At 41.1% G+C, this 27009-nt stretch overlaps 1 protein-coding gene across 5 annotated transcripts in view; it reads right to left on the reverse strand.

Moving 5' to 3' along the window:
- Positions 1-15445: 15445 nt before the first annotated feature.
- Positions 15446-27009, reverse strand: part of DCP1B (decapping mRNA 1B) — a 68751-nt gene continuing 57187 nt past the window's right edge. For 3 of the 5 annotated variants that reach the window (XM_090043448.1, XM_090043451.1, XM_090043450.1), the window contains 2 exons: positions 21555-21803; positions 15447-18268 (listed from right to left, as the gene is read on the reverse strand). In XM_090043448.1, the coding sequence (XP_089899574.1) occupies positions 18188-18268; positions 21555-21803 (330 nt within the window). In that variant the 3' untranslated portion in view covers positions 15447-18187. Of the gene's footprint in view, positions 18269-21554; positions 21804-27009 lie in introns of all 5 variants that reach the window. The other 2 variants (XM_090043452.1, XM_090043449.1) reach the window with 1 other exon arrangement.

The raw sequence follows: 27009 nt of genomic DNA on the forward strand, positions 1-27009 counted from the left end.
TGGCTGTGCATGAGGGGCATGGGGCAGTTCCACATGGCTGTGGTGACAGTACCCCTGACAGGCTCTTGTGTCACCCCAATTGAAAATCGTTGGGATAGAACAACTGTTGTGTGTTTTGAACCCTGTCTGGAACACTGAAAGAAAGAGGTAATTACAGCCAGGTAATTACATTCAAAGATTAACTGAGAATACTATTGAGAACTGAAAAATAATGACAGTACTTAGAGAAAGTTTAATTTGGCCAGTGCATGTATAGTTATTTCTTCAGTGTTTGGTCATTGCAGTGTGAGGGCCTTTGGAATGCAGGAAGGAAATCAACAGAATCAGATGTAAAGTAGAAAACTTTTGAAGACCAAGTCTGTGCAACTGGTGAAAAAACATCTGGAAAAAACTGAAAATGGAATGGAGAAACCTGTGGAGGCTTCAAGAGATTTAGGGGTGAGAGTGGACAGCAAATTATAACTGCATTTCTGTGCAACAGGACAATAAAATGGACCAGTGCAATTCTGAGCTGCATTTGTAAAGGTATTGTGTCAACAAGCAGAGAAGAGATACCTGTTCTCTATATAGCCCTTGGATGAGTGGACCTGGGATACAGAATTCAGTTCTGGGCATGTTGTTACCAAAAAGATAAGGAGGAAGCCAGAGAAAGAAACAATATTATCAGAGTGATGAAGTGATGTATAAGGGAAGATTATTAAATAAGCATAGCTTGGCTGCAGACTGCCACAATCATATTCTACAAATATCAGAACACAGAATTATATGATGTTGAGGTGGGATATAAATAGGGAGAAAGGGATGAGTTTAAAGGGAAAAACTAAATTCAATATCAGGAAACGTTTCTTAGGAATGAGACTGGCCATGGGATGGCTTCCTTGGTCACTGGGTCTGCCAGCATGGAACTGTTCTTTATTATGGTGCATTTTCTTCTCGTAAGTACTTGGAGAATCAGGAGGAATAAAGAGTATCACAACAGCTGGGAAGGCTGAAGGAGAGGACCCCAATGAATGTTTGAGGATAAAGGAAAGGAAAAGACAAGTGAGGCTGGAGAAGAGTGGATATGGACAGGAGACTGGAGGGTGGGGTGTCAAGAGGTCTTAATGATGAATGGTATAATGAAGTAGAATAAAAGGAAAAGACCATTAGAATACTTTTTGTCAATAAAGGGCTCTTAGTTACCATACCTTAGTGATTTTTCTAGTCTGGTTCTAAGTGTCCTAAAAAATGCCCCCTCAGCTCTCCTTGGTAGGGAACAGCTCACGGAAGGGGTGGAGAGGGGAACTGAGTTCCTGATTTTAAAATCTAACCTGGTCTTCTAGTATCTTTACTGTTCCCACAGGATGTGCCCCTGGTTGTTATACTTTGTACCAGTCCTAATGTTTTGAATGCCAGCTAAATGCTGTAGCAGTGAGCTCTACATGGGGTGGCTTCTTTAAGGATAACACAGGATCAATGGGTGAAGTCAAAGTGGGCCTGCTTCTTTTGCTGGACACATCAGGAACTTGTCAGCTGATACTGCAAAAGGGTGGTCTTTATTCCATCATGAGCCCAAACCTAAGATAGCTGTGTTGTATAGGATTAACAAGGGCCTTGTTACACCTTACACTGTGGGCTGCACAAATGTCGATCAATGGGTTTGGAGCAGTCACACATTCAGGTCAGCAAGGGCCTGGAGCACTGAAAGGCGAGAATCCACGCTCCCATTCTGGGCTTCTTTCTTGTCCCGCAGGGCTCCCTTAGTTCCCTCCTGCCTCTGGGTCTCCCACCCTGCCCCTCAGGGTTCCTCCCCCCTCACTGCCTTCTTACTCATGGATACCCACACTATCTGTCCCAGGGGAACAGGCAGGGAAGGGTTAACTTGCCTGGCCAGCCCCAACTGCCACTGCGGTTGGGCTGCTGCTCTTCTCCTGGCTGAGCCTGCCCAGAGAAGGACAGCAGCAGTGGTGGTGGTGGTAGGGCAGGAAGATTAACCCTTTCCTTCCTGCTCCCCTGAACAGACAGCATGAGGAGGAGAGAGTGGGGGGGACAGTGAGTGGGGATATGGAGTGCTAGGGAGAGCTGCAGGGGGGGCACAAAATTGGGCCTGATCTGGGCCAATGGGGAAAGGGGAGCAGGTGTGATGTTTACACTAAGGTATACCTACAGTGGCTATGCCTTAGTGAAGGGGTAGGCAAAATGTGGCCTCTGGCCCACCCACCTTGCACTCACAGCCGAAGGTGCTGGATAGACCAGGTGGGCAGAGTCTTCATGGAGACTGGACCAGGACTGGGCAAATGGGATGGGGCTGTTGACAGGAGGGAAGCAGCATCTAGGAATGGGACAGGTGGGTAGGGCTGGGGCCAGGATCTTGGGATGGTGACAGTGCAGGGCTGGAGCCTGGGGCCAAGCCATGATCCACTGCCTGCATGTCCCTGCAATGGGTGCTGGTTCTACAGGCCGGAGGGGTGCTGGGAGTGGATCATGGTCATGCCCCAGACCCTGGCACCACCTGCTCATCCTGCCCGGGAAAGCTGCTCCCCACCGGCCTGCAGCCTCATTCCATCCTCTCGGCAGAACATGCCCCCACCCAATGTAGCTTCAGGCCCTGGGGAAGAACCACTTATGGAATTTTGGTGAGCTTTGGTGAGCAGATGGCAGGGCAGGATGCTGAGCTGACCTGTGACATGTCACCAAAACTCTCTAAGTGGTCCTCCAGCCCAAATAATTGCCTGCCCCATCTTAGTGCAACATGAGCTGGGTAGTGCAGATCAGAGATGATCCTGCCCTGGACCGGTGTAACTTTGATCTGCCTAATAAATGCTTAAAAGTAGTTTCACGTATTAATGTGCAGACAGTACAAGTGTTAAGAGCTCCAGGAGCCACCCCAAATTACCATGTAATGGGGCCCTAAGAAACTTTTAATTCTATTTTTGCTTCAAACGTTCAGGCTCTGACCAGCAATTGAAAATATTTCCATTTTAGTTTATTCTGTCTTTGAGTGACTATTTTTCTCCTTAAAGAATGATGAAAACTACCAGCATGAGAGCCAGTGTTTGAATAGGTAACAGGAGAGACATTACAATGCTGTTAAGATCATAATCAACTCTCTGTCATTCAACCTATCTCCCAGTAGGTCTAATCAGATGAATATCAAGGTGTGAAAGCTACTTGACAATGTCCCTTTAAGCTCTGTCCAAGGATACTGCTTTAGAAACATGCCAGCAAGCTGTATTAAACCATCAATCTTTTCTGAGCAGGTTTTTTATGACACTGTGGTTAAGTGGTCCTGAGCTCTGTCTAAAATAGCAGTATAACCCTAGTGCAGCTGGGTGCAATATGGTGCTAATTGTTCCAGGAATGGGAGCACAGCTTGATGGTTGAACCCTAGGAAGATGTAGGACATCTTGGTCAGCTTTTGGCTCTTCCATTGATTGTCCATGTGACTCCAACCACTTCATGCCTCAGTTCCGCCTGTGGAGCAGGAAGCAAGATACTTTCCAGCTTGGCAGCTTTGTTGTGAGGATGAATTGCCTAATGATTGCAAGGCATTTTGAAAGACCTGGGTGGAAGATGCTGTAGAAGCTATGTTGTCTTAAAGCAACATTTCTTTAGCCATCTGAGTTGGGGCCTATGAGCTACAGTGTTCAAAGAACAACCCTGATATAACTGTTTAGCAGACACACACAAGTTGCCATCATCATAAAAGTTCTTTTAACACAAAAATATAGCAAACAGCTGTGCTTCTACTTACACTTATGCAGAATAGAACAACTTTATCCCAGTGTAACTTTACTAGCACAGAGGAATTTCCATACTGACTTGGAGCAGCCATCCACTGAATCCACTATCTTGTTACCAATTTAAAGCGATCTGGGATGCTTAAGAAAAAAATACAACAAATATTTTTAATGGATAATTATGTGACTAACTGGTCCACAGAACATCACCTGGGGTTAACCAGGTCCAGAGAGAAATGAGGGCCAACATGTCCATTTTGATCTCTAGTTTCCATCCCATTGCTCAGTAAATATCTGGTTCCATATCTCTTCATCTGCAAACTGCATGATTTTCCCTGCTGTTTATATAAACAGCCATATAGAAGGTGTATTAATTAATGCCTTTGGCTGTTGCTTTTTAAAAATTCTACTCTAAATTTAGATTTGCCTAAGTACTCTGAGATAAAACAGGCATATTCTTGCTAGCAGCCTTTTTCAACCCACTGCATCTATATCATTCTGAGCAGCAGGAAGACACCCAGGGCAAACAGTGAGTGGGAGATGCCAAGGGAGAGCAGAGTACACAGAAACTGAGAAGCAGTGAAGCATTTCCTCACCATTAGTGCAAGAGAAAAATAACTATTCAGTGAAAGCAGACACTTGATTTTTAGATAAATCACAGCTTTTCTACCTACTGTAAGAAAGATGCCAGAAAAGACAGCAGACTTTGTCCTTATCTAACAATCACCCAAAGGCTAAACTTAATCTTTTCCATTTCATGTCAATATGACTCAAAAGATCTTGATTAGATGGAAGGAAAACAGAATTTTAAAAGGGATTAAAGTGTCCCACGTGAAAGTGGCCGAACTATAACAGTTCTTTCAAGGTCACATGGAGAGCCACCACAACTGGCACCAGCACCAAGTGACTAAAGAAACTATGCTACTTACTCTGTTTATCTCAAAAGTCAAAGATACTTTGCTCAGTTCACATGCAGATTGGACTTCCCATTAAAAGCATGATGCAACAACCCTATTCAAAGCACACCCAACAAATATCTCCTTCATCCTCCTCAGTTCAGTAATAAGGTGTGATTTTACTGGGTTATGAGATGTATATAGACCAAATCAGGGTTGTTCTAGGCTGAATGTTCTATGAACAAAGGAAGAGAACAATATAAAACTCTTTTGCCACTTGCATAGCATGCAGGTGACAATTATAATTTGATTCCGTTTCCTTTCTGTCTCAATTTACTCACCCACCTCCTTGCCCTGATTCTTGTGAGGATTACTTAGTAAATGGCTGAAGAAATCATTGAACATATATGTACTATGTATGTATGTATGCACTATATGTATATACTACATACATTTTAAGAGCTATTACTAAGGGAAAGCACAAGGAAGATAGCAGAGGTCAGGAGACATGAGTTCTCAGTCCCAGCTCACCAAGTGACATGCTTTACAACCATGGACAAATCACTTAATCTCTTTAGTTTCCCTTTCCTTTGTTTTGTTTATTTGGTTTGTAAATGTGCTGGGACAAGGAATATTTCTTGACTTGTTTGTACAAAGTCTTAAACCCAGTGGGGCTTTGGCCCCAGCTACAAAGCTCATAGATGTCACAGATTTCATAGACATCAGGGCTGGAAGGGACCTCTGAAGATCATTGAGTCCAGCCCCCCGTCCAAAGGGCAGAAAGTCAGCTGGGGTCATAGGATCCCAGCAAGATAAGCATCCAATTTGCTCTTGAAGGTGTTCAATGTAAGTGCGTGAACCACCTCCGATGGCAGCCTGTTCCAGACCTTGGGGGCTCAGACAGTAAAGAAATTCTTCCTTATGTCCATCCTGAAACAGTCTCGCAACAGTTTATGACCATTTGACCTCGTCATCCCTTGGGGTGCTCTTGTGAACAAACATTCCCCCAGATCCTGGTGGTCATGTTTCAGTTACAAATATTATAAAAATGTTACACAAATAAGGATAATACACATCATTTTTAATCTTAAATAATATTTTCAGAGGCTATGAGCACTTGTTCTGTGCATTAACTGTAGATATAAAAGGACAGGTGTTCTGCAATTCTGGACATCAGACCTTAGGCAGGCATAATTAGTAGCTACTTTTGAACATTTAGGCCAAAATATTTTGTAAAGCACATTCCTGCAGATGTGATTCTTCACAGTTGGGACCATACAAAATATTTGAAATAGAATTCAAAAACGTTTATATTTCAGGTTCTCCCATTTCATTTTGAATTTATAGAAAGTCACAGTTTTGCCAGTAATCTAAGTCAGAGTCTACAACATTACAGGGATATTTTTCTTTAATTCTGAAAACAGAACTGCCCTTTATCGCATGAAAGCCTTCACATTGTAATTTGATGGTGATCAGATTCAACATGTCTTGAGATTAAACTGGTCCTTTGATAACATTTCATATATACACAATAGTTTTTGAGCTATGAAAAAACCTGTAATAAAATATCCAATATTTTTCCATAAATATTAATGAAAACATATGAGATATTTTTCCCAACCATCAATTATTACCAAAAACGTTATGATGGATTAAAAATGAAAGGGTAGAGGGAAGCTTTCACAAGACTTTCCATATCAGATTACAGCTTTGAAGTAGCTCAAACTTTACTCATGAATAAATCAACAATGCACCAAAGGTGCTTCTCAGAACGGTTAACAATGAAGCTGGTTGCTTGTAAATGGTTCTCAAAAAGGAATTGGGAAAGGCCATTGGCAGCATCTCCCCTGAATCTTTGATCACAATTCACATCACTTCCCTTTTTTCCTAGTTGCCTCCAAATCTGTTATTACTTAAGTCTCCTGCCAGCTTTCATAATGGACACCGACTCCTCCATCTTTCAGCATTTGACGGTGTCTTTATCAGAGAGGAGCTTTTCAAAAAGATTCCCCTGCCCCACCTTCCTGCCTATTATAATGTATTATTTTTGCCTTGGAAAGAGTAAAATATAAAACATATTGGATGTGTCTAACATGAGATGCTTTACTGCTTATTAGATTAATGTGCAGTAAAGCATCTCATGTTAGACACACCCAACAGTTTTATATTTTAATATTTCCAAGGCAAAAACAATATATGTCGTTCATTAATTTGCAGTAAAGCATCACCGTCTACATTGTACTATAAATTAGTGTAATGTGCTGTTTTCTAGTACCTGTAGATACAGGTACTAGAAATCTGCGCATTATATTAATGCGCTGAAGCACATGTGTAGATGCTGACTGGGAGCAAGTTGTTCCTGGTCAACTTAGGTGGCAGGGAGCCACAGGGGGCATGGAGAGATATCCTAGCTGGGCAGGATGCTGCCTGCTGGCCACATGGAAATTGGGACCTGTCCTGGTCTCCACAGGTTGGGAAGAACTGTCTTGGCTACTGGGCAGCTGCCTGCCAGCCACATGGAGATGGGGATGTGCCCCTTGCCAGCCTGGGTGGGGCTAGCACCCAGGGGGGCCTGGAGCTCTCCCAGGCTTCTGCAGGGCAGCAGAGCAGGGCAGGAGCAGTCCTAGACTGAACTGCTCCTTCTGGGAGCAAATTTGTTCCCAATGGACACATGCTCAGATGCAGGCAGGGGCAAAGTTTAATGCACCTGAATTTTCTGCACAGAAAATTCAGGTGAATTCATTGCACGCATAGAAACACCCACTATGCATCAAAGTGTTGGAGAATCATGAAGTGCCTATAGGAATTTTATTTACAAAAGGGCTTAAAGATCAAACCAGCACATTTCTTGCGAGCAGTTATTTCTGTTGCATGTTTAAGCACTGACTGAGATAGGATCCCCATTGTTCTAGGCATTGTGTTTGTGTACACATGCATACGAAAATGCATATGTGCACATGTAAGAGACAACCCCTGCCTCAAACGAGCAGTTCACAAGGCAGGAAAAAACAGGTCACAAGGATTTTGTTTACCTTAAATACATATGTTGTAAGAACAAATCAACTCTCATTGTCAGAACAAATAGTAACATGCAAAGTGTCTTATGATGTAAATATCAATTTACAGTCCTCTGCTTATTTTGCTCCCTTGTGCTGTTGTCAACATTTGGGTAGTACACTTGGGACAGTGAATAGAGAGCAACAAGTCAGCCAATCACTCCACAAGGGCCAGAGCAGTCTGCAACCCACATAAAACATAGAACAAGCACTTAAATCTCAGTGTAGGGCAGAGGTGTCAACTTGTGAGGCTTAGTGGGTGAGATGAGTGGTGTGGGGCCAACATACAGGCTGGATGAGTGGCAATGGGCTGTATTGGACCCACAGACCAGCCCCAGCATTCAGGGCTGGCCACCTGTGGGTAGTGCCCCTTTGGCACATTCTACCTGTGTTGTACAAATCCAGTTCAAGACCCATGGGTGGCATAGTAGGCTGGATGACAGGATTCCGGAGGGTGGATCCAGCCTGTGAGTCATATCTTTAATGCTTCTGATGCAGGGTATTCACTTTGACCTGATCTAGAAATACATAAATAAATAAACAAAAAACTTCTTCCAGGCCACGCTGTCTGCCCAAAATCGTTTGCAGTTTTTAAATAATATTAATTCCAGCTGCCTGGCTTCTGGTTAGCATAGCATCAAGGTTGAAGTTAACATTTTTCTGAGCCTGTGGCTCCTGAAGTTTCACACAGACACCAAACCATTGTGACCTCAGGGTTTCTTCATCTGAAATCTGATGTGCACAAAGCGGGCAAACTGGCACTGGAGTGTCATTAGCAATGGTTGTTCACTGCAGCTATGACCTTAGCTTAACTCTTACTTGAATAATGTTGGAGCTTGTTGGTGTTTTCACTATAGAATGATTCTCTTTTCTAGCTACAATTTAGATTTAGATTCACTCTGAAGGTCTGCAAAGCCACTGGAAAGAAACATAACCTGTCTTCCACAGTATTTTAATGTACAGTATTACATTCTGATAGCAACTAAGGTAACCTATGTCTGCATAGGAGCCCAGATGCCACAGCAGGTAAGCGCTGTTTCAGCTTATATACAAATAATTTTGATGGAACACTATTGCGCTGAATAGTCGCAAGAGCTATTAAACTATGATATCTTTGTTCATTTTCAAAGCATTCCTTTGCAAGAAATGAAGACCATATCAAAGAGGCTATGATGGATGGAGTCAACCAAGATGCTCCATAGAGTTTGCCTGGAGAATACTGGCAATGCATAGGCTATGCTGACAGCCTCCAAACGCCAGCACTTTCTAATACAAATTTGCATTCTTAATTGCTATACCTAACCATTAGTGAGGTGTATGGCAGCCTCTAGTGGCATGTATGCATGTAACTGTTGTTACTCTCATGCACCAGTAAAACCTTCAAGCATCAACAGGAACAACTTAAAATGCAATTAGTGGCCAGCTAGCCAGTCTACCCAGTAAATGTTATAGGATCAAAACCAGTTTGCCCCTGTTTAGACTCCTTCTGTATGAGATTATAACAAAATATGAGATAAACATATAGAATTTGCTTCCATAAGAACCAAAAGAACCCAAAATCAAAGACAACATCTGGATTTTAAAAAGGACTGAATAATTTTATGACATATGTAGTTATGGAACCTTAAGATCATGTGTTTTCAGACTTCAAAGCGTAAGTTTATCATCTCAGGAGACAAGAAAGAAATTTTAACAGTCTTACACCCTTGCTGAATATCACTGTTTTTCTGGTTATGAGATTTTCCTGAAGCTTCAGGTATTGAGAAGTGACAGTGAAAGATAATAGAATTGACAGAGCAGTAGCTAGACCTAGCATGGCAAACCTGTTTTCACAAGGAAGCAGTCAATACACAGGTTATTTTATTTTAATTAAAAATGAATCCGTTGTTAATTCTGCTCTGGTCTTAAATGCCTATAGCACTTGCTCATGGCAAGGTTTACCAAAAATACCTTCAGAATTTCTGGAGCTGCTGCAACCATTTGACAGAAGAGAAGCATTTTGCAAGGACTAAGCATGACCAGCCTGTGCCCCTGGTGGTTTGGGGGAGCATGGCTGCGCTGGTGGCAGTGGGAGCACCGTGGTGGGAGCCCAGTGGTGGTAAGCTGGGAGCTCCTGCAGACGCTCCCAGCACTGTCAGCAGCAGAGGGGAGGGTGGCGAGCACTGACTAGGGAGCAGTGACCACCCGCAGGTGCCACCAGCAGTGTTGGCAGTGGCCAGCGGCGATCGTGGACTGCCTGCAGATCCTGCCACCCACGTGCACCCCCTACACATTGCCCCCAGGACTATGTACAACAGTAGCTGTCACCAAAAGGAATCCTGTCAGAGATCATGGGCAACTGGTGAGTCTTGAGTCTGGGGGGCCACTTGCCCCACCAGTGGCCAGTCAGCAACTGGGAGGAGGGTCCCCTGTGGCCAGTCATGCTGACTAAGGGGAGGTGGGGGGGGAGGGGAGGATTCCCCTGTGGCCAATTGTGCTGACCCAGAAGTGCCATTGGTACTGAAACTTCTAGGTTGGCTTGATTAGCTGTTGGAGAACCCTGCCCTATTGGCACAATTGGCTACAGGAATTGCTTCTCCTGGTGCTCCCACTCCCAGGCCAGCACTCTTGGGGGTAGCACCAGTGGTCTTGTCTGCCCCCCTACCCATCACCTAAGCAGGGAAAACTGCCTGTTAGGGGGTGCACTAGCACTTTCAGGGGTGCATGTATACTCCCGTGCACCCCCTACATGTCACCACTTTCAGAGATCCTTGGGAAAATGGAGAAACAGCAGATGCTTATGGGACAGGGCAAGATAATAGGAAACTTATACAAATTTTGCTTCTCTAGCTTGTTTTCAATTCTACAGCTGGTTGGGAGTGGGGAGAAGAGTGTAAAGAGGTGCTCAGCCTGCAGAGGGATAAGACCCTGCAGGTAACCAGCAGTTAAGAGTCTACCTGGCTGGAAGCCTGGGGGCCAGCTGTAATTGATGATCAGTAAATGAGAGTGGAGCCATGGAGGCTAGGGGCACACATTCAAAAAGCTTGAGCCTGAATTGATTCAAACTTTGCAGGTTAGTCTAACCTGGCTAGGCTAAATCAGTTTTGTAACCAGACAGACATCCCAGAAATGCAGGCACATACCTGCAGTGGCTAGAAGCCAAGGGGCACTAGGGTAGCCCTCCCTTCCTTCCATAGCATGGATGTGGGAGTGGGGACATGGCCAAACCCCAGCAGGAGTCTGATTAGCCCAGCAGGGAATTGATAACAGTGTTTATCACCCAATTAAGAAAACAACAGAGGGACATTACCAGCTACTTTTTGATGCTACCTGTTGATTCAGCATGTACTATAGTGAGCATGTGGTCTGCTAGCTAACACACAGACACTTCCTCAGCAAGGCAGAGGGGAAGAGGAATTCTTCCTTAGCAGGAAATGGTAAAGGGGAGTGGGGAGCTGCAGCCAGGGAGCAGAGGGGAGGGGCCAGCCCTGCTGTGGAACAGAGAGCCCCACTCTACCCAGAGACTGTGCCAGGATGCTGGGGGATTCTGGTTTATCTTAAACTGGCAAAAGGTCTGGGACAGACATTGAATAAACCAGTTTGAGCCAAATCAGTTTAGTCTGATACTACATTCAATCAGGTTTATCTCAAACTGGTTTATGTGCACTGAACATCTGTTTTGCTACAGGTTTAAACCAGTTTTTGATCACAAACTGATATATGTGTAATGTCTGTTCCTAGCCAGAGGGTTCAGAGCTCCAGGGTCAGGGAGCAAAAGGGGAACAGAGTCTGTCTCACTTCAAGACTTGAAGAAAGCCTACCGGTTTTGGATTATCTCTTTGCACACTTGTTTGGTTCATTGTTTCTTTTACTGCGAGGACGAGGCTGTCCCATGGAAAATAAACCATCTGGAAACCTTGGACGTAGTGCTACCTGGCCTTAATAAGGAAGCTGGGTGAGTGACCGGCTTACAAAGACTTTTCATAGCAAAGGCATTTTTTTAATCAATGCAGGAGTTCTGTATGGAAATACTGTCCCTGTTAAGTATATCCTACTGTTTTTACTGTTTTTCTTCCTCACTCTGTGATATAAGGATCAGTGTTCTCGAGCACAGAACGTCTCAGCCGCTGCAGCATAAGCAGCCAGTGACAGCCTACTGTAATTACCCACGTCAACAAGGAAAAACAAAAAAGCAGTTCCTAATACTCTGCTCCAAGGGCTTCTAAAGACTCAGTGGCAAGGTCAAGGGAGGAAGGAGTAGCTTGCTGCTCTGCTGCTGCAGTGGTTTCTATATACCCCTTGCTTGCTCCAGTCCATACCAATCCCAGAGTAAGCTTCTTCCTGTCCACACAACACACAATACTGGGAAAAGAGTTAATTTCTAGAGGCCATGGAGCTGATTGTAGAGGACTGAGGGGTTTATTTGAGTCGCAGCAAAAAATTGGGGAAAATTGCAAAGATCAAGCCTTCATATAGGTTGTTTCCCACTACCATTTATTTTCAGCTACTCGTGTGAGCACCAGGGGACATTTAAGACTACAGTCTGCTTCATGTACAGCTATTATTTGTATATGTTGTGCAGTGTATGAGTACTGTTCTAGATGCTTCTGAATTTGGGCAAAAATTAAGGTAAGTTTAGCTATGCTCACATCTCTCCTACAGGAATTTAAACCAAATATCGACCCACTCTTTACCCCTCAACCTCACCACATCAGAAATTGGGGAGCTCCTGAAAATTTGCACAGATGATGATCAATGAAGTAGGCAGCTGGATACCAGCAGGGGTGAGAGACTAATATAACCTCGAGGCTCTTGCAAACCAAATTGGTGTGACAGTCCTCTGCAGAAAATCAATAAATAAATATATAAAAAATAAATGACTCCTTTTAGAAAAAAAAAAGTTTGAAACAGGCTTCTTCTTGGGTGGTATTTCTCCTTTAAGGGAATAGATTAGAGTGTAGTTGTAGATGGATCACTGCATCACATTAGCAATATTCTAGCACAAGTGATCTCTGTGCACAATAAATATACAGAAATTGGATCCTCCTGCTCTAGCTCTTCCTGAGGAATCAGAAGGGGAAACCAGACAGGAGAAAATAACTTTCTTGGATAGAGGAAAAAAAAGAACTTGCTGATGGATACGAGTCTATAGTCCTCCACAGAGAGGAAGAAATAGCCAAAAAGGTGTACGCCTGGGCAGCTGTACACATGAAAACAACCTTTATTCCCAGCTTGAGTAGTCATAGACTAGGCAAAAACCCACATGTTCCTTCCATCTCTCTCGAGTCACTTTGGTATTTTTAGGCAAGCGTAGGGGAAAATCACACAGGTATGCAGGGCTTAAAAACAGGACAATGGCATCTAGTTTTTAAATAGTGCTTTGCATAGATCTCAGGTACTTGGTATGGTCATGTAGGTCATATATGCCCATTAGGGGTGTGCAAAGCAGGTCCTATTCAATTTGGATTCAGCCCGAATCAGGGACAGTGATTCAATTTGTTGATTCAAATCACTGTCCCTGCTTCTATTTGGCTGAATTCAAATCTGAAAATTTGATGCTGATTCAGAGAATCAGCGATTTGGACATAGACACAGCTTTAAATGTCATTTCTACATACCTTGAGGTATCAGTGCAGATTGTAAATGCTGCAGTGATGGGGCTGATAGAGTGTGGGAGGGCCCTCCACATGCTCGGCAGCCAGAAATGGACTGGAAGTACTTCTGGTCCACTTCTGTGTCCGCCAGGGAGTGTGCCCCCCCCCCCCCCCCCAATGGTTTGGCAATCAGCTGCGGGGGGGGGGATCCTGAGTGCTCCCCTCCCCCAGATCCAGGAGGCACCAGTTGCTGAGCCGGGGCGGGGGGGAGGGGTGTGCAGGGGGGAACTCCCTGCGTGCTCTGCAGCAGATCTGGAATGGATCAGAAGTGTTTCTGATCCACTTCCAGGTCTGCTGCTGAGCACGCTGGGGAGCCCCCCGCGCTCCTGTGGGACGCTCCATCCACCCCAGCGTCACAGCATTGAGCCACCTGGTACCTTGAGGTATGTAGGAAAAAACATTAAAGCTGTGTCTATGCATAAATCACTGAATCTTTCCAAATCAATTCAGAGGATTCTGATTCAATTCAGAGAAGTTCAAGGGTCCTTTGATTTGATTCAGATTTGTAGATTCAGCTGCCGAATCGAATCAGGGACCAAAGCTTTGCACAGCCCTAATGCCCAGTCCTGTTGCTGCAAATACTTCGATAGATCCACAAGGAGGCATGTAGCAGAGTCTTTACATTACTAGGCAGGAATCTATTATAGAACTGCTTTGGTAAATCAAAAGGTGCTATTTATTCTGCATCAAAATCAAGGCTAACATATTTCTTGGTGCGCAATAGAAGCTTGTGTTCTTAGTCAGGGCCCTCATTTTTCCTTGTACTTTACAAGCAGATCGCATCATATATTGACTTTTGTGCAGTTCCATTCTCTTGAGCCATATTCATACCTCCCCTCTTTTGCTGTCAGATGATAGATCTGTTGTCTTGTAGTTAGAGGAGGATGGACCAAAACATAATAGGTTAGGTTTCTAATCAAAGTATGTGCCAAAGGTTTCCAGGAACTTTTACATGGACGCTTTGAAAGTAGATGTTACCATAAAATATATTAGCCCCTTCACCAGAAGTTTTGGTTATTGAAATTAATAAAAAGGATTTCATCCTGTCTGAACTCTCTTTCAGGGTGACATTGTTTATTTTGAAGCTCTCTCCCTGTAAATTATTTTGTACAGTAACCTAACAGTTTGCTTTCCTTTTCTTTGATATGCTATATCTGCTTTGTTTCAGTGCTATTTTGAATCGTGCAGAGGAAGGGAGTCCGTTCCTATCTCTCCTTGCATTCCAGTCATAGGCCTCTGTATGTCTGTTTAGTTTGTTCTGGTGGGAAGGTAATGTTATCACTTTTTGAACAAAATGCAAAAATGATCACTGATAGTTGTAATTTTAGATAATACTGAAAAGAGAGATCATGTAGTTACAGTGGTAGTTGGGGGGGGGGCAGGGGGGCTGTCTAGCTGCAGTCTTGATGATAGGCTAACATAGGGGCTTGGTCTGTGATGCCAGTTCTAACATGTAGTATTTATACAGGGCAAAGTGTTAAGACTGGACTTGTGCTTTGACCTTTAAGATATTTTTAAAGTATCACTTTCAGTGGAGAAGAAAGAGTCTCTTCAGTTTTTGGGCATCATGCAGAAGCTTATTCTTTTTTCCCCCTCCAGCTGAACCTAGAAATATGTCCAGAGATCACAATGACTTGATGGAAAAAGCAGTTGTAGGACATGGAAAAGGAAGAGAAGTCTTAAAAACAAGTTTTACTCTATGTAGCAAGTTCAACTGATTGTCATTTGTCAGAACTTGTATCTGTTTTGCTGTATCATATATTTCAAGACTGCAGAATCCCACGTTTTCCCCCCAGGCTAGAACAAGCCTCCTGGGAGGAGGTATCTTCTTGCCACATTGTCTTCTCCCTTACAACCTAAAATACTATACTGTAAAATCTCTTAATCTAAGGTTTTCCAACAAAGGATGCTACAGCAACCAGAACAGTATGCTGCCATTCTGATATCCAGGATATACAAAATGAACCATGAATCTCATTGTATTTATGGCTGAAACCCAAACCCAACACAATTTAAACTTAGCCCCTTCCTTTAAAATTATATTTTGCCATGTTAAAGTTTATTCTGCAGTAGAATTATAATTGTTCCCTTTGAATTAACAAAAAAAGAAGTGAAAAAAGAAAAGCTTCCCAAGCTTTTCCCCCTGCACAGCACTTCAAGGCTGGTACCTGCAGCTCACCAGAGTGGAGAGAAGAGCAGAGCAAAGCTCTGAGGGGAGGGGAGCAGCAGTGCAAACCCCCGGCCACCCCTACTGCTCCTCTCCTCTCCCTGATCAGATTGAGAAGGAAGCATGCCTGTATGTGGCCATAGTCTGCAAAAATTCCCAGATATTTGGTTTTATTTTAAAAATAAAAATCAATATATTACTAAACAATATATGACATTTAAAGACTAATACAAATAAAAAATACAGGAATTTATGAGAAACCCAGAGAATTTCCAGCTTTTCAGTAGTTGGGGATGGCTCTATTTTAGCTATAATTTTAGAAGATGCCTTGTCGGAGTTGAAAAACACTTCAGTTTGCTCACTCTCTTTTCCATCCTATGCTATCCTCTGGCCACATCTCTTAGAAAAGATACTGGAAGTCCCAGCCCCTAACCTGTGACTTCTGCCCCCAGAAGTACTCTTTTCAGCAAGGGGTTTTGCCATCTTAGAACCAGAAAAATACCAAATTATACTCTAAAAAGCGAACATCTACAACATTCATTAATTTGATTTTAAAAAATATTAAATATTCCTGGGTTACATGCATTTGTGTAGTATACATAGAGGTGATTGTATACAATAGCTTAAAATGAAGTCTCACTCTTGTATATTGTGGGGGTCTGTGAGTGTGTACTTATGTGGGGTTTTGGGGAGGTGTAGGTGTTCCTGCAGGGGGTGGATAGATGTGGGGGTTGTGGGAGCATGTGGGTGCGTATGTGGATATATGGGGTGTGGGTGGCTATAGGGGAGCTGTGCATAGGGGGGAGGGTGGCTGAGGTGTGTGAGAGGGTGTGGGGTCTGTGCAAGGCAGTGTGGGTACATGTGTATGGTGGTGTGTGTGGGTGCGACTTACCCTACAAACACGCACAGTCCCACCCTACACACACACTGGAATACCAGCGCAGCTCTGTGCTCCAGCAGTTCAGTGATGCAGCCAGGAGCCATGTGGTGCTGAAACAGTGCTGAGGCAGGAAGGCAGGGAAATGGCTGGGGGTGGGGTGGGGTTGCTGCTTTCTTGCTGGGACTCCCCCTGGGTCCTACTGGCCCTGGCTCCTGTCATCTTTGATAGGGAGCCAGGAGCAGATAAATAGTTTCTAATTTTTTAGGGGTCCCACGGGCCAGACAATGACCAGGTGGATTGGATGCAGCCCATGGGCTGTATTTTTCCCACCCATGTACTACAGCCACTATTCCATACCCAAATTTCTCTCAGGCAGCAAAATCCTGCCACCTGATACTGCAACCAAGTTAGAAAACCCAAGTTCATGCCTTGCTTGTGGTGTCTCACAATATTTCTCTTCTCCTCACTCTTCCTTATGCACCAAGATTCTGATGTTTCTGTCTGAGCCCCACTTGATTTTGATTCCACCTGTTGCTCTTGGTGAGTCAGATATAATAATGCCCTCATCTCACTTCTCTGAAACCACAAAAGAATGAGTCCTGCCAGGTATGAAGGTGTTGATATACTGCAGCATTAGAACACTAAACAAAACCTGGACTCATTTTCTTTCTTCACCAAAGACTACATCCATACACCATGGTTTCATATAACATCTGCCAATGAAGTGTATAAAACCTTACCTAAAAGAATATCACATTTGTTTTAGGTATTTATTCCAACTGATTTAAACCATAATTGAGGTGTTAACAAGGAACATGAGGCCAATGCATTCTATTTTACTTTTGTACAAGTCTAGGAGTACATTAAAATCCCACCTTAAACAATTGAAAATTGTTCTTTCAGTACTACTTAGTTCATGTGGTAACACAATGAATCCACTGCATAGTATGGATAATCCATTTTATTTTCTTTATAAATGGATCACTGAAACCATTTTTCCACCTGCTCTTGGAACATGCTGGAAAAGCACTTGTGAACTAATAGCTTCTCTCTTGACAAGTTTATATATTGCTTAGAATTATGTAGATTTTTTGGAAGAAGAGACACCTGAATCCAAGGCTATCCCAGATCTGCACGTAGAGCAAAAACACTCACTAACAATAAAGCTACTCTATAAATTTTTAAAACTTCAGATTTCCATTTCTACAACTTCCTATAAAAACATTCAGGAATTAAAATAAAAAACAGGTTTTTCTACATAGATTTCCGGGGGGAAATCATCACATTTCTTTCACACAAGTTTAAACTCCTTGAAGACAAGCCAGAAACAATCCCAGCTTCAAGAGATCTCCCTAGTCCTGAATTTCACCAATATTTTCATGTGTCTAAAAACAGTTCAACATTGCCACCTTGTGGCTTGGACTGGGCACCATTCATGCTAACCAGGGTAGTATAAGAGATGCAATATCTCTGTCAGAGAAGGTCCAGGTAAAATAACTAGTCAATGAATAACCATAGCTATAAATAAAAAGGAGACTGAACTCTGAGAACAGAGTCTTTATAGGAGAAACATAAGTCATCTAGCAATGGGCCCATGTAAAAAAATACAATTTCAGATATTTTGTGATTTCACGTTTTTAGTGCTGTGACCAACCCCCCTCCCCCCAGGAAGGCACAATCAGTTTCCACCCACTCGTTTCTCAGTACAGCATGTACTTGCCAACAAGCAATATTTAAGTGCGTGTAAACTGTCTAGGACCATTTATTTCATTTCATTTTTATTTTTTTTTCTCCTGGAGTTCAAGAAGTCATAGAAATGTAATTAAAAACTATCATTTACACAGATTTTTTCATTGCTGCCTTCCTTGCACTGAAGAGATAAGCTTCATAGATTATGTTTAAGAAGTTGTCATCATTCTGAAAAACAAAATAAGAATGGTTATTGGAAGATAAGAGAGACAGAGCAAAATGATTTTAAGTTCTTGCCATTCCAGGTTCTTAAGAATTTTCTACCATACTCACTCAGACAAAGTTTATGCTAGCAAGGGAATTAATTTTAAAAAAATCCACCTCTGGCTAATACCTCTCACAGAATGTTTGCATACATAGATATCAAGAGCAAGAATCTTTCCTTCCTCCTGCCCCAGCCCTCATTCTTATTATCCTATATTTAAGGGTTCTTTTAAGGAGTTTCTTCCCCTCCTATTATTGCAATAATGATGCTGAAATGTTTTAGTGTGCAGTGGATTGAGTTAGCTCCTGATTCTGTTTTCCAAGTGAGGAAATCTCAGCATCTCCTTTGATACTCACTGGACTGAATGATCTTAAACTGCACTGGTTCCTTTGCCCAGGTAGTGTGAGAGCAAGAGTTGTCAAAACTTTTCCATTTTGCACATCATTTTGCAATAAAAGATATTACTGTGATCCATCTCTCTTTCCAGTGCTGACATGCTGATTGTTTTTTGAAGCTTTTCATTTTGCAGAGTACCACAGACTGCTCTATACATCCAAGGTAGATAAAAATCGATGATTTAAAAATAATGGATTTTTTATTTAAATCAGTTTTTTAAAATTTAAATACGATTTTTTGATTTAATTGTAATTTTTTATTTTTTGTTAAGATGCTTTTTATATAAAGTTGGTTTTAAATTAAGATACGTTATTGCACAAATATATCATGGAATAAGGATTATAACTTCTAATTTATACTATTTGATACAATATATTTATGTAACCTTTTTAGAAAAGCTTTATAAATGCATCACAACAGGCCACGGACTGTATTAGGGGCCCAATGTTATGGGGTTCCCAGAGGCTCCTCTATAGATTAGTAAAGATTAGAGAAAACCACTCTACCCAATGGGACTGACTGCTTAGTCTAGAAGATCCCATTAAACATCTCTGTGATGCTTAGTTTCAGTGCTCAAACTGTGGATTTGTCTCTCCAGAGATAACATCCTTGTTAACAGCAGTATATGAAGATAAGCGATAACAGACCTGATTACCAGGGGTCCTGGTTTTCTGATAAAAAAAAAAAAAACAAACCCAAATTTTCTGATTTAACACCCCCCCAGCTCTACATTTTTACGTGATTAAAACAAAATGCCACCATATATAAACATTGATTTAGGGTGGTTTTTTTTTTAAATCAGAAAATTTGGGATTTTTTTTTTTTTAATCAGGGGAAAACCAGGATCCCTGCTGATTACCTACCAATAAGCACTACTCTCTGCATGTTTCTGTACACAGAGTCAAGCCCATACCTCTCTCTGAAAGTGCAAAGTTTCAAGAAGTTAAATGAATAGAGGATTGTTGGGGGTGGAGTAGATCTTGGCAAGGAGGAGTCTGGAGATAAATACAGGGAGGGAGGGGCAGCAGAAACAAAAACGAACATTTTGAGCACAATTCTGTCGAAATTGCAAAAGACTTCTGTGACAACCACTTTGCAGCAGCTGCTCTGAAGAAAGCAGAAGGAACCAAACTAACTCTCCCACAAGGCAGAAGGAACCAAAGTAACTCTCCCACAAGATGTGTGATGGAACTCACTAGTGGACTGTTTTGAGTGATATATTGGGAACTGGCTTAATCTGATGACAATTTGTGAACAAAACTGTGACAAAATAGATAGAACTGCCATAGCTAAAGTTCTCAACATTGGGTTAGGAGAAACGTAGAACGTATGCTGACTATCCTGAAGCCTATTTCCATAGCCTTGAACAAAGGTTATGTCAAACAACAAGAACGCATTTTTGGTAGAGAACAATGATTAAATCGAGGCTTCCTGGCCAGTGATTTAAATCATGATTTTTATCAATTTGATTTAAAATCAAATCCACCCTGTATACACCACAGTTTAAGAGCCATTGCTTTAAAACATGGCATTCTTGCAAAAAGTGAAGGAACTGGACAGTGCAAATTAGAAAGATACATTAAGTTCATGTAAGAACATAAGACAATAACTAAACTGGTGACACTTCATGGGGAATGTAGGATGCACCTGGGACAAAAGTTGCAAGTCAGCAGTTAGGTATGAAATTAGCTTTTCATATTAGGTGTGGAGTGGGCTAACCAGAAATTTTTTTCCAAAATAGCCCAATTAGTCTTTGTGGCCAGTGCAAAGAATCTGGCCAACACATAGTTTGCAGATAAGACTTCAGAAGATAAAATGCATAAGATAGTAATTGGTATTATGTAAAGTTTTTCCCACTAGTACCAAATATGGAAAAACAGGAGGAACACAACACTCTTCTTTTTAACCACAAACCAGAAGTCCTGAAAGGTATGTGAGAAATGCTTCATAAAATACTTTATCCTGTATCTACTCTTTATTATGTAATCAGAATCTAAAGGCTATGTCAATCTTCAATGATTATATCTATGATCAGTTTCAACAATACATCGTCAAATAACTCTGACTGACAAATTAGACTGATTGGCCCTCTTCATCCATTCCACATTAAAGGCAGTCCTTTAACATTTAAAACATTCACTTTTTTTAGTTCTCATAGAATTCCATGTCAGACAGAACACTAAAACATGACTCATTCAATTCCACCCTTTGACGTATACCAGCTTGTTTTCTACAAAATATTCCTGAATGTTTTGTCAGTCGAAATTTTAGTAACTCTGGCAAAAAGACTTTCATCACTTTGACTGCAGAAGAGCTTTTTAATGAACATAACCGGTACATTTTTCTGGACAGCTAAGACATATTTTTACTTACCCATCTTCATCCCTTTTTTTTTTATTCCTCCCTGAACTTCTGCCCTTAACATGAGCCTCAACTATTTGAAGACTAATGTCAGATCACGAATTATTCATCATTTAGTTAAGTTGTGCGTGTGTATTGCGCATGCTGTTTTCACCTTTACTCACAGACCAATCCCTTGAAGCCTTTGATCATCCTTGTTCTTTACCCTGAACCCCTTCAAATTTATTGTTCATCTTTCTTGAACTGTTGCACCCAACACTGCATACATTAATCAAAAGGCAGTTAAGCCAATGCTGTGCAAAGGACTGTTATCTCCAGAATATGATGTAGTGCTTCCTTTAAATACAGCCAGAAATAGCATAATTTCCAATGCACATTTTAGCATAGCATTTAGCCTTCAGACAAATGGATCTAACCAATTATGCAGCAGAGGTATGTAAATCAAAAGCAGAATAAAGGATGTAAGCAGCAGGGAAACACTTCTGACTTTACCTGGATCAGGTGTAAAAGTGTTTCCTGCAGCTGTATCTTGGTCATTGGGTTGTTGTTTACCAGAGATGGCTCCAGGTTCTGCATAGGCAGGATAAGGCTACCTGAATTGGCAGCTGGTTCTTGGTTTGAGGGTGGCAACCGCCCACTTTCATTTGCTTTTGGTGGAGCAGGTGTGGACTGAGTAAACACCATTGGAGACATCAAGAGCGTAGGAGTCACTGTTGCAGGAATGCGCTGAGGTGAAATCACCTAACCATACAAAAATGAACACACAAAGGCATCATAAATGGTGTATACATTTACCAAGAATACAGGAGTAAGGGTGAAGGGAGACCCAACCTGCAGCAGTTACACAAGTGTATATGCAAGAATTAGGATTACTTGGAGCCCAGAATCCTCCTGTTACAAATCCTCCTTTATTAGCTGTCCATTTCTAAGTTAATAGGCTCCTCATCCAACTGAAGATTGTAATACTGAATCTCAAGTGTAATTAATTCCCTATAACAAACCAATTCAGCGGATTACAAAAGCAGTTTGTTTCATAAATTTGATTATTAGTGCTGTAGAGGAATGACCAACTGCAACAAAATCCTTGAAGGTCCACATCCCTAGGTTTGGTCTTTGAGAATAATTGCCTGTATCTGAGCATATTTTAATAAATGGAATAAGTGGAATGGAAAACATTGAGGTAATTCTCTAAGAGTTCCACTTCCTTTTATATCAGTCTAAGCAAGGAGTAACATACTGATTTGAAAGTAGAGTCTGTGCCTTAAGGTTTTACTTCTTTTAATTTTGGGACACATCTGGAACTTTTGAATGTGCAAATGCTAATAATGCTGGTAGGAATAAGTCAACAAGGCAAGTACTATTTAAACTTTCTTCACACAACTCTAGTAATGGATCTTAATTCTAAACTGCAGCTTGTCTTACTGTTCAAGTGTCAAGCACCACTTGTGAGACTCAGTGGGAGCATTATCATCACAGGTTTTATTGTGTGTGTATTTTTCAACATAAAACAAGTATCTTTAGGTATTAACATGAGACACCAGTTGCTTTATTTGGACTGGAGGCAGGATTATTGCTCAGCTGTGCATAGGTAAAGTGCTACTGTAACAGTCTCAGTTTGAATCTCCAACATGTAGAGGAAAACTAAATAAAAAATAGGAGCATAATGATGCAGATGGTACATCTGACAGGTATCCTGCAATCACAAAACAAGGTTATTTAATTAGAGAATACTTCTGTTTCAGTACCTCTTGGCTTGCTCTAGTCTTATATATTTTCTATTTTACAGGAACGTAAGAGTGTGCTACTGTGATCAAAGCTGTGACAGTCCAAAAGTTATGCAACAGGCAAGGATTTCTTAGAGTGATATCTTTTATTGGACCAGCAGGGTAGCTGGGATAGTTAGATAAACTTTTGAATGCAAGAAGTAATCTGACGAACATGTTGCATTCAAAAGCTCGTCCAACTCTATCCTAGCTACCCTGTTGGGCCAATACAACATTTCACTCTAAGAAATCCTTGCCTCTGTCATTTCATCTAAGATATTTGTGGGACACTCAACTACAGCATGTAAACACTTCAAAAATAAAAAAGGATTGAATTCCCATGCTGATTCACAGTACTATATTTACAGTAGGAGAAACACTGTAAAAGCATTTGTAAATACAAAAAAGCAGTCAACATGCCTGCTATGCAAACAGCTACTAATAACAACACTGTTTGGTAAATATTGCTTTTCTGCTTTTTGAAGCTAGGCTTTTTTAACAAGAAAAACTATTCACCTGCCATTCTTATTTCCTGCATGACGTCTAATCATAACAGAAACAACCAATTCTGTGTTCTGTGCACATGAATGGCAGTTTCTCTCTCTCTGGGCTCCTCCAGTGCTTGGAATACGGGTGGCCTCCAGTGGTTCTTATTACTGGTTCTTTTATAAAAGAATGACTAAGAATGGCAGAGATCTTTCTAGCTAAAATGAAAGTATCATGCTTCTACACAATGTGAGTGTCTGGTTCTTAACAAACAAATCAACCAAATAAACAAAGCAATCTTTTGGCTATACAGACTCTAAGGAATAAAACCCTGAAAACAAAACAGAAAACATGGTGTGTTTTTAACAGCATGGACTTATTCTACTTATAAATATGCAAATATGATGTACTAGAATCGGTAATTGAAGAATGGCTTGCTTTTTATTAGAACAGACAAAACAGAAGCAGCTATGTATAGTATAGTAAGCAATGCTGCCATCTACCGGTGACGCAGCAAACTAATAGTTACAGGCTAAAACAGTATTTAAAATCGTTGTCTAAAATAGAAAATGTATACATCTATTTCTTGATAAATGAAATCCTGATTTTGTGTATAACAACATTAAAAGTCAATATTTTATTAACAAGTGAGACGGTGCTTTCACAAGCTCTAGCCCTTAAGTAATTTCTTTACACAAAACAGGGTGATCTTTCCATTTAAACCAGTGATTCTCAAGCAAAGTGCTGGGGCACCCTAGGGTACCTTGAGATCCATTCAAGGATGCAGTGGGGTGCCACACAATGTTAGCATTGTTAGGTGGGGGAAACATGATTCACAAGATAAATCCAGAGATTTCAAATACGAATTCACAGTGTTAAAAACATTCTACCCTGCTGTGGTCTGAGTTCTTTGTAATAGAACTGGCTCTATTATTTTTCTGTAGTCAAAAATAATTGAAAACTAAGAGCTGTCAAGAGGTGTCTTGAGTTTGAAACAGTTGAGAAGCACTGGTTTAGACATTTAGTTTGGGTATCTTTTGGTTAGTGGTGAGACGAATATGGTCTACAGCCTTCTGCAGTTCTAGTAGCAATGCTAGATTTTTACTGTTATTATTACTGTAATCTTTTTATGCTTCCTGCAGTCTTTTATTGACAGTGCTTACGAAAACAGAAAGGGTAATGGAGAGGTTTGAGGTAAAACACACATCAAATGGTCTCCTAACTAGCCCAGGCATCAGTGCCAAAAGGATTCCAAGGTCAGTTCTGCAAACCTAGTTGGCAAGACCAGTTTTGCAAACTGCTTTGTCAGTCATCTGCTTCTTTTAGTTTCCGAATAATTTCCTCACAAGGACAAAACAGCACTCCCAAAAATATTGCTGATACAATCTGACCCAAGTTGCTTGTTTACTTAGCATTCATTGATTTATCTTCACCTTTTCCAGGTGAAGACTTAAATCTCTGACTCACCAACATTACAGCAGGATCTTACATTGCCAACTGTACAGCATTGCAACAGGGCAATGAAAAAAATCCATGAGGCTGTGGCAGCATATAGCACTCCTGCTTCTCAAGTGCTCACTTAAATGTCTTTAGTTAGTATTCAGCAATACTACTGGCAGCTGGATGACATGGTACTTAGTGAATTTACACTGGATTTTTTTAAAGCTGAGAATGTGTTGGAACACTTGTAATGTAAATTGGAGCCCCCATCTCTCACTACCTGCTTGGAATTCTATGTCCATCAGACAAGTCTCTTAGAGCATTAGTAGTTAGAGTAGGAGCTGTGGATTTCTAGCATTCTTAGTGAGCATCACTTAGAATTTGTTTAAGCATTTTTAGGTGAAATGTTTAAGTAGAGTTATTGCAAAGATCTAGTTATTTACATCATCAGTACAAAGATACTTTAATCAGTACACCAGCTATCTGCAAATCTAGACCATTTTCCCATTGAGTTCACTGGGAATTCAATCTCTGGCCATCAAATTTAGCTACCAGCCAGATATGTTATTCTTACACTTCAGAACCATGCCTTAAATATTCATGAACACAGATAAACTGTTATCATTCTCCATAGAGCTTGTATGGTTTAAAAGAATCTTTTGTGAAAGGAATATACTTTCCACCATAAATGCTCCCTAGGGTGGTTTCATGAAATATACTATAGTACTATACTACAAGACAGATAAGTGTCTTTCCAAGTTTAATTCAGAATTTTTTAATTCATATTTACTGTATCTTCAATTTTAAACATTTTACATGTAGCTAGTTAAGAATACTAGATATATCCTTGCTGAGCATTTTTGCTACCACATGCAGGAGCGGTAATCAAGATAAACCATAAGCATTGGCATGACTCAGATTCGTGATCCTAAGTATCACATTTATTTCTATGCAGAAAAATTCCTTCTATGGGAGGGGTGTTACTTATGTAGGGTATACCCAAAAAGTAAAAAACAAAACAAAACAACAAACACAAAAAAATGGTCTACTGAAAATAGGATAAACTGATTATCTGAAAAAATGGCAAGGATATTGTGCTCTAGTAAGGATACTTCCCTGAATCAGGCTGGTACTAGACAGAGTGTTTCCTTTGTAGATTTGAGCATAATTCTAGTCAGCTTGCATTAATTTCTTTTGTAAGAGGTCTTTCCTTTCAATGTGGGAGCACAGCTCCTATACCATATGGAGATGCATCACAAGCCAATTTAAAAGCAAGGCTTGTAAAGTATCAGAACTGTTTGTGAGAAAATGTAAGCCAGTCTCCTTCTTGCTCAACAAATCTTGTATGCACCTTAAATAACCCTGTCATCTTTTCAGTAATGAAGATGTTTTCTAGGTAGCATTCTGTTCTTGGCAGACCTTGTAGTATTTGCTTCACTGAACTTTGATTGATAGCAACAGAAGATGCAATGCTGAAAGATAAACAAATATAGGGTACAGACCTTTGGATACATGGATTGTCAGGATTTGCTTTGATTGATTTTTGCATGAGCATGTGCAAATGTGTGCACCAAATCTATTTCACAGATGTCTATTGCCAGGTAGGGTGGCAAAGGAGATTGGTTTATCAGCTAATACGCTGGTAACCATTAGTTCAGGATTGTGTGAGATTATACTAATTCATTTATCTTTCCATCTCATACAGTCCTGAATTAATGGCTACCAGCATATCGGCTGATAAAACCAATCTTCAGGCTGTCCATCTGAATCTTCTTGAGCCACATTCTGTTATGCAAAACAGGATTCAGAGTTGTAATGGCTGTTACAGCTTCTTATGTATATTTGTGGTAATAACCACAGTGGTGACTTCTCCTTGTCAATATGCTTTTGCCAGTATCTATTTCAATCCAGAACTGCATCCTTTATCTTTGGTTTACCTGGCTATCACCATCACCAGCATTACTTTATGGAGGGGTTTCTCACCTCTGACCCCCACTGCCACACATTTGCATTTTCACTGACATGCATTCTTGTATACTGGCTTCTATCCCATCCAGGAAGAGTACAAAACAACTACAGAGGCTTCCTTTGCCTGAAGGAGTATTTTTATCCAAAAGCTTGCAAAGAACAATTTTTTGTTGGTCTAATAAAACATATCAGATTTACCCAAAGAACCTTATCTACCCAGAAATAATGACACTTACTTACCTGCACAGAACTTGAAACTAATAATGTAATCTGGTAATTGGGGGTGAGAT

Source organism: Crocodylus siamensis, chromosome 4 (assembly GCF_052110815.1).
Source record: "Crocodylus siamensis isolate JL-2025a chromosome 4, ASM5211081v1, whole genome shotgun sequence".
NCBI classification, from domain to species: Eukaryota; Metazoa; Chordata; order Crocodylia; family Crocodylidae; genus Crocodylus; species Crocodylus siamensis.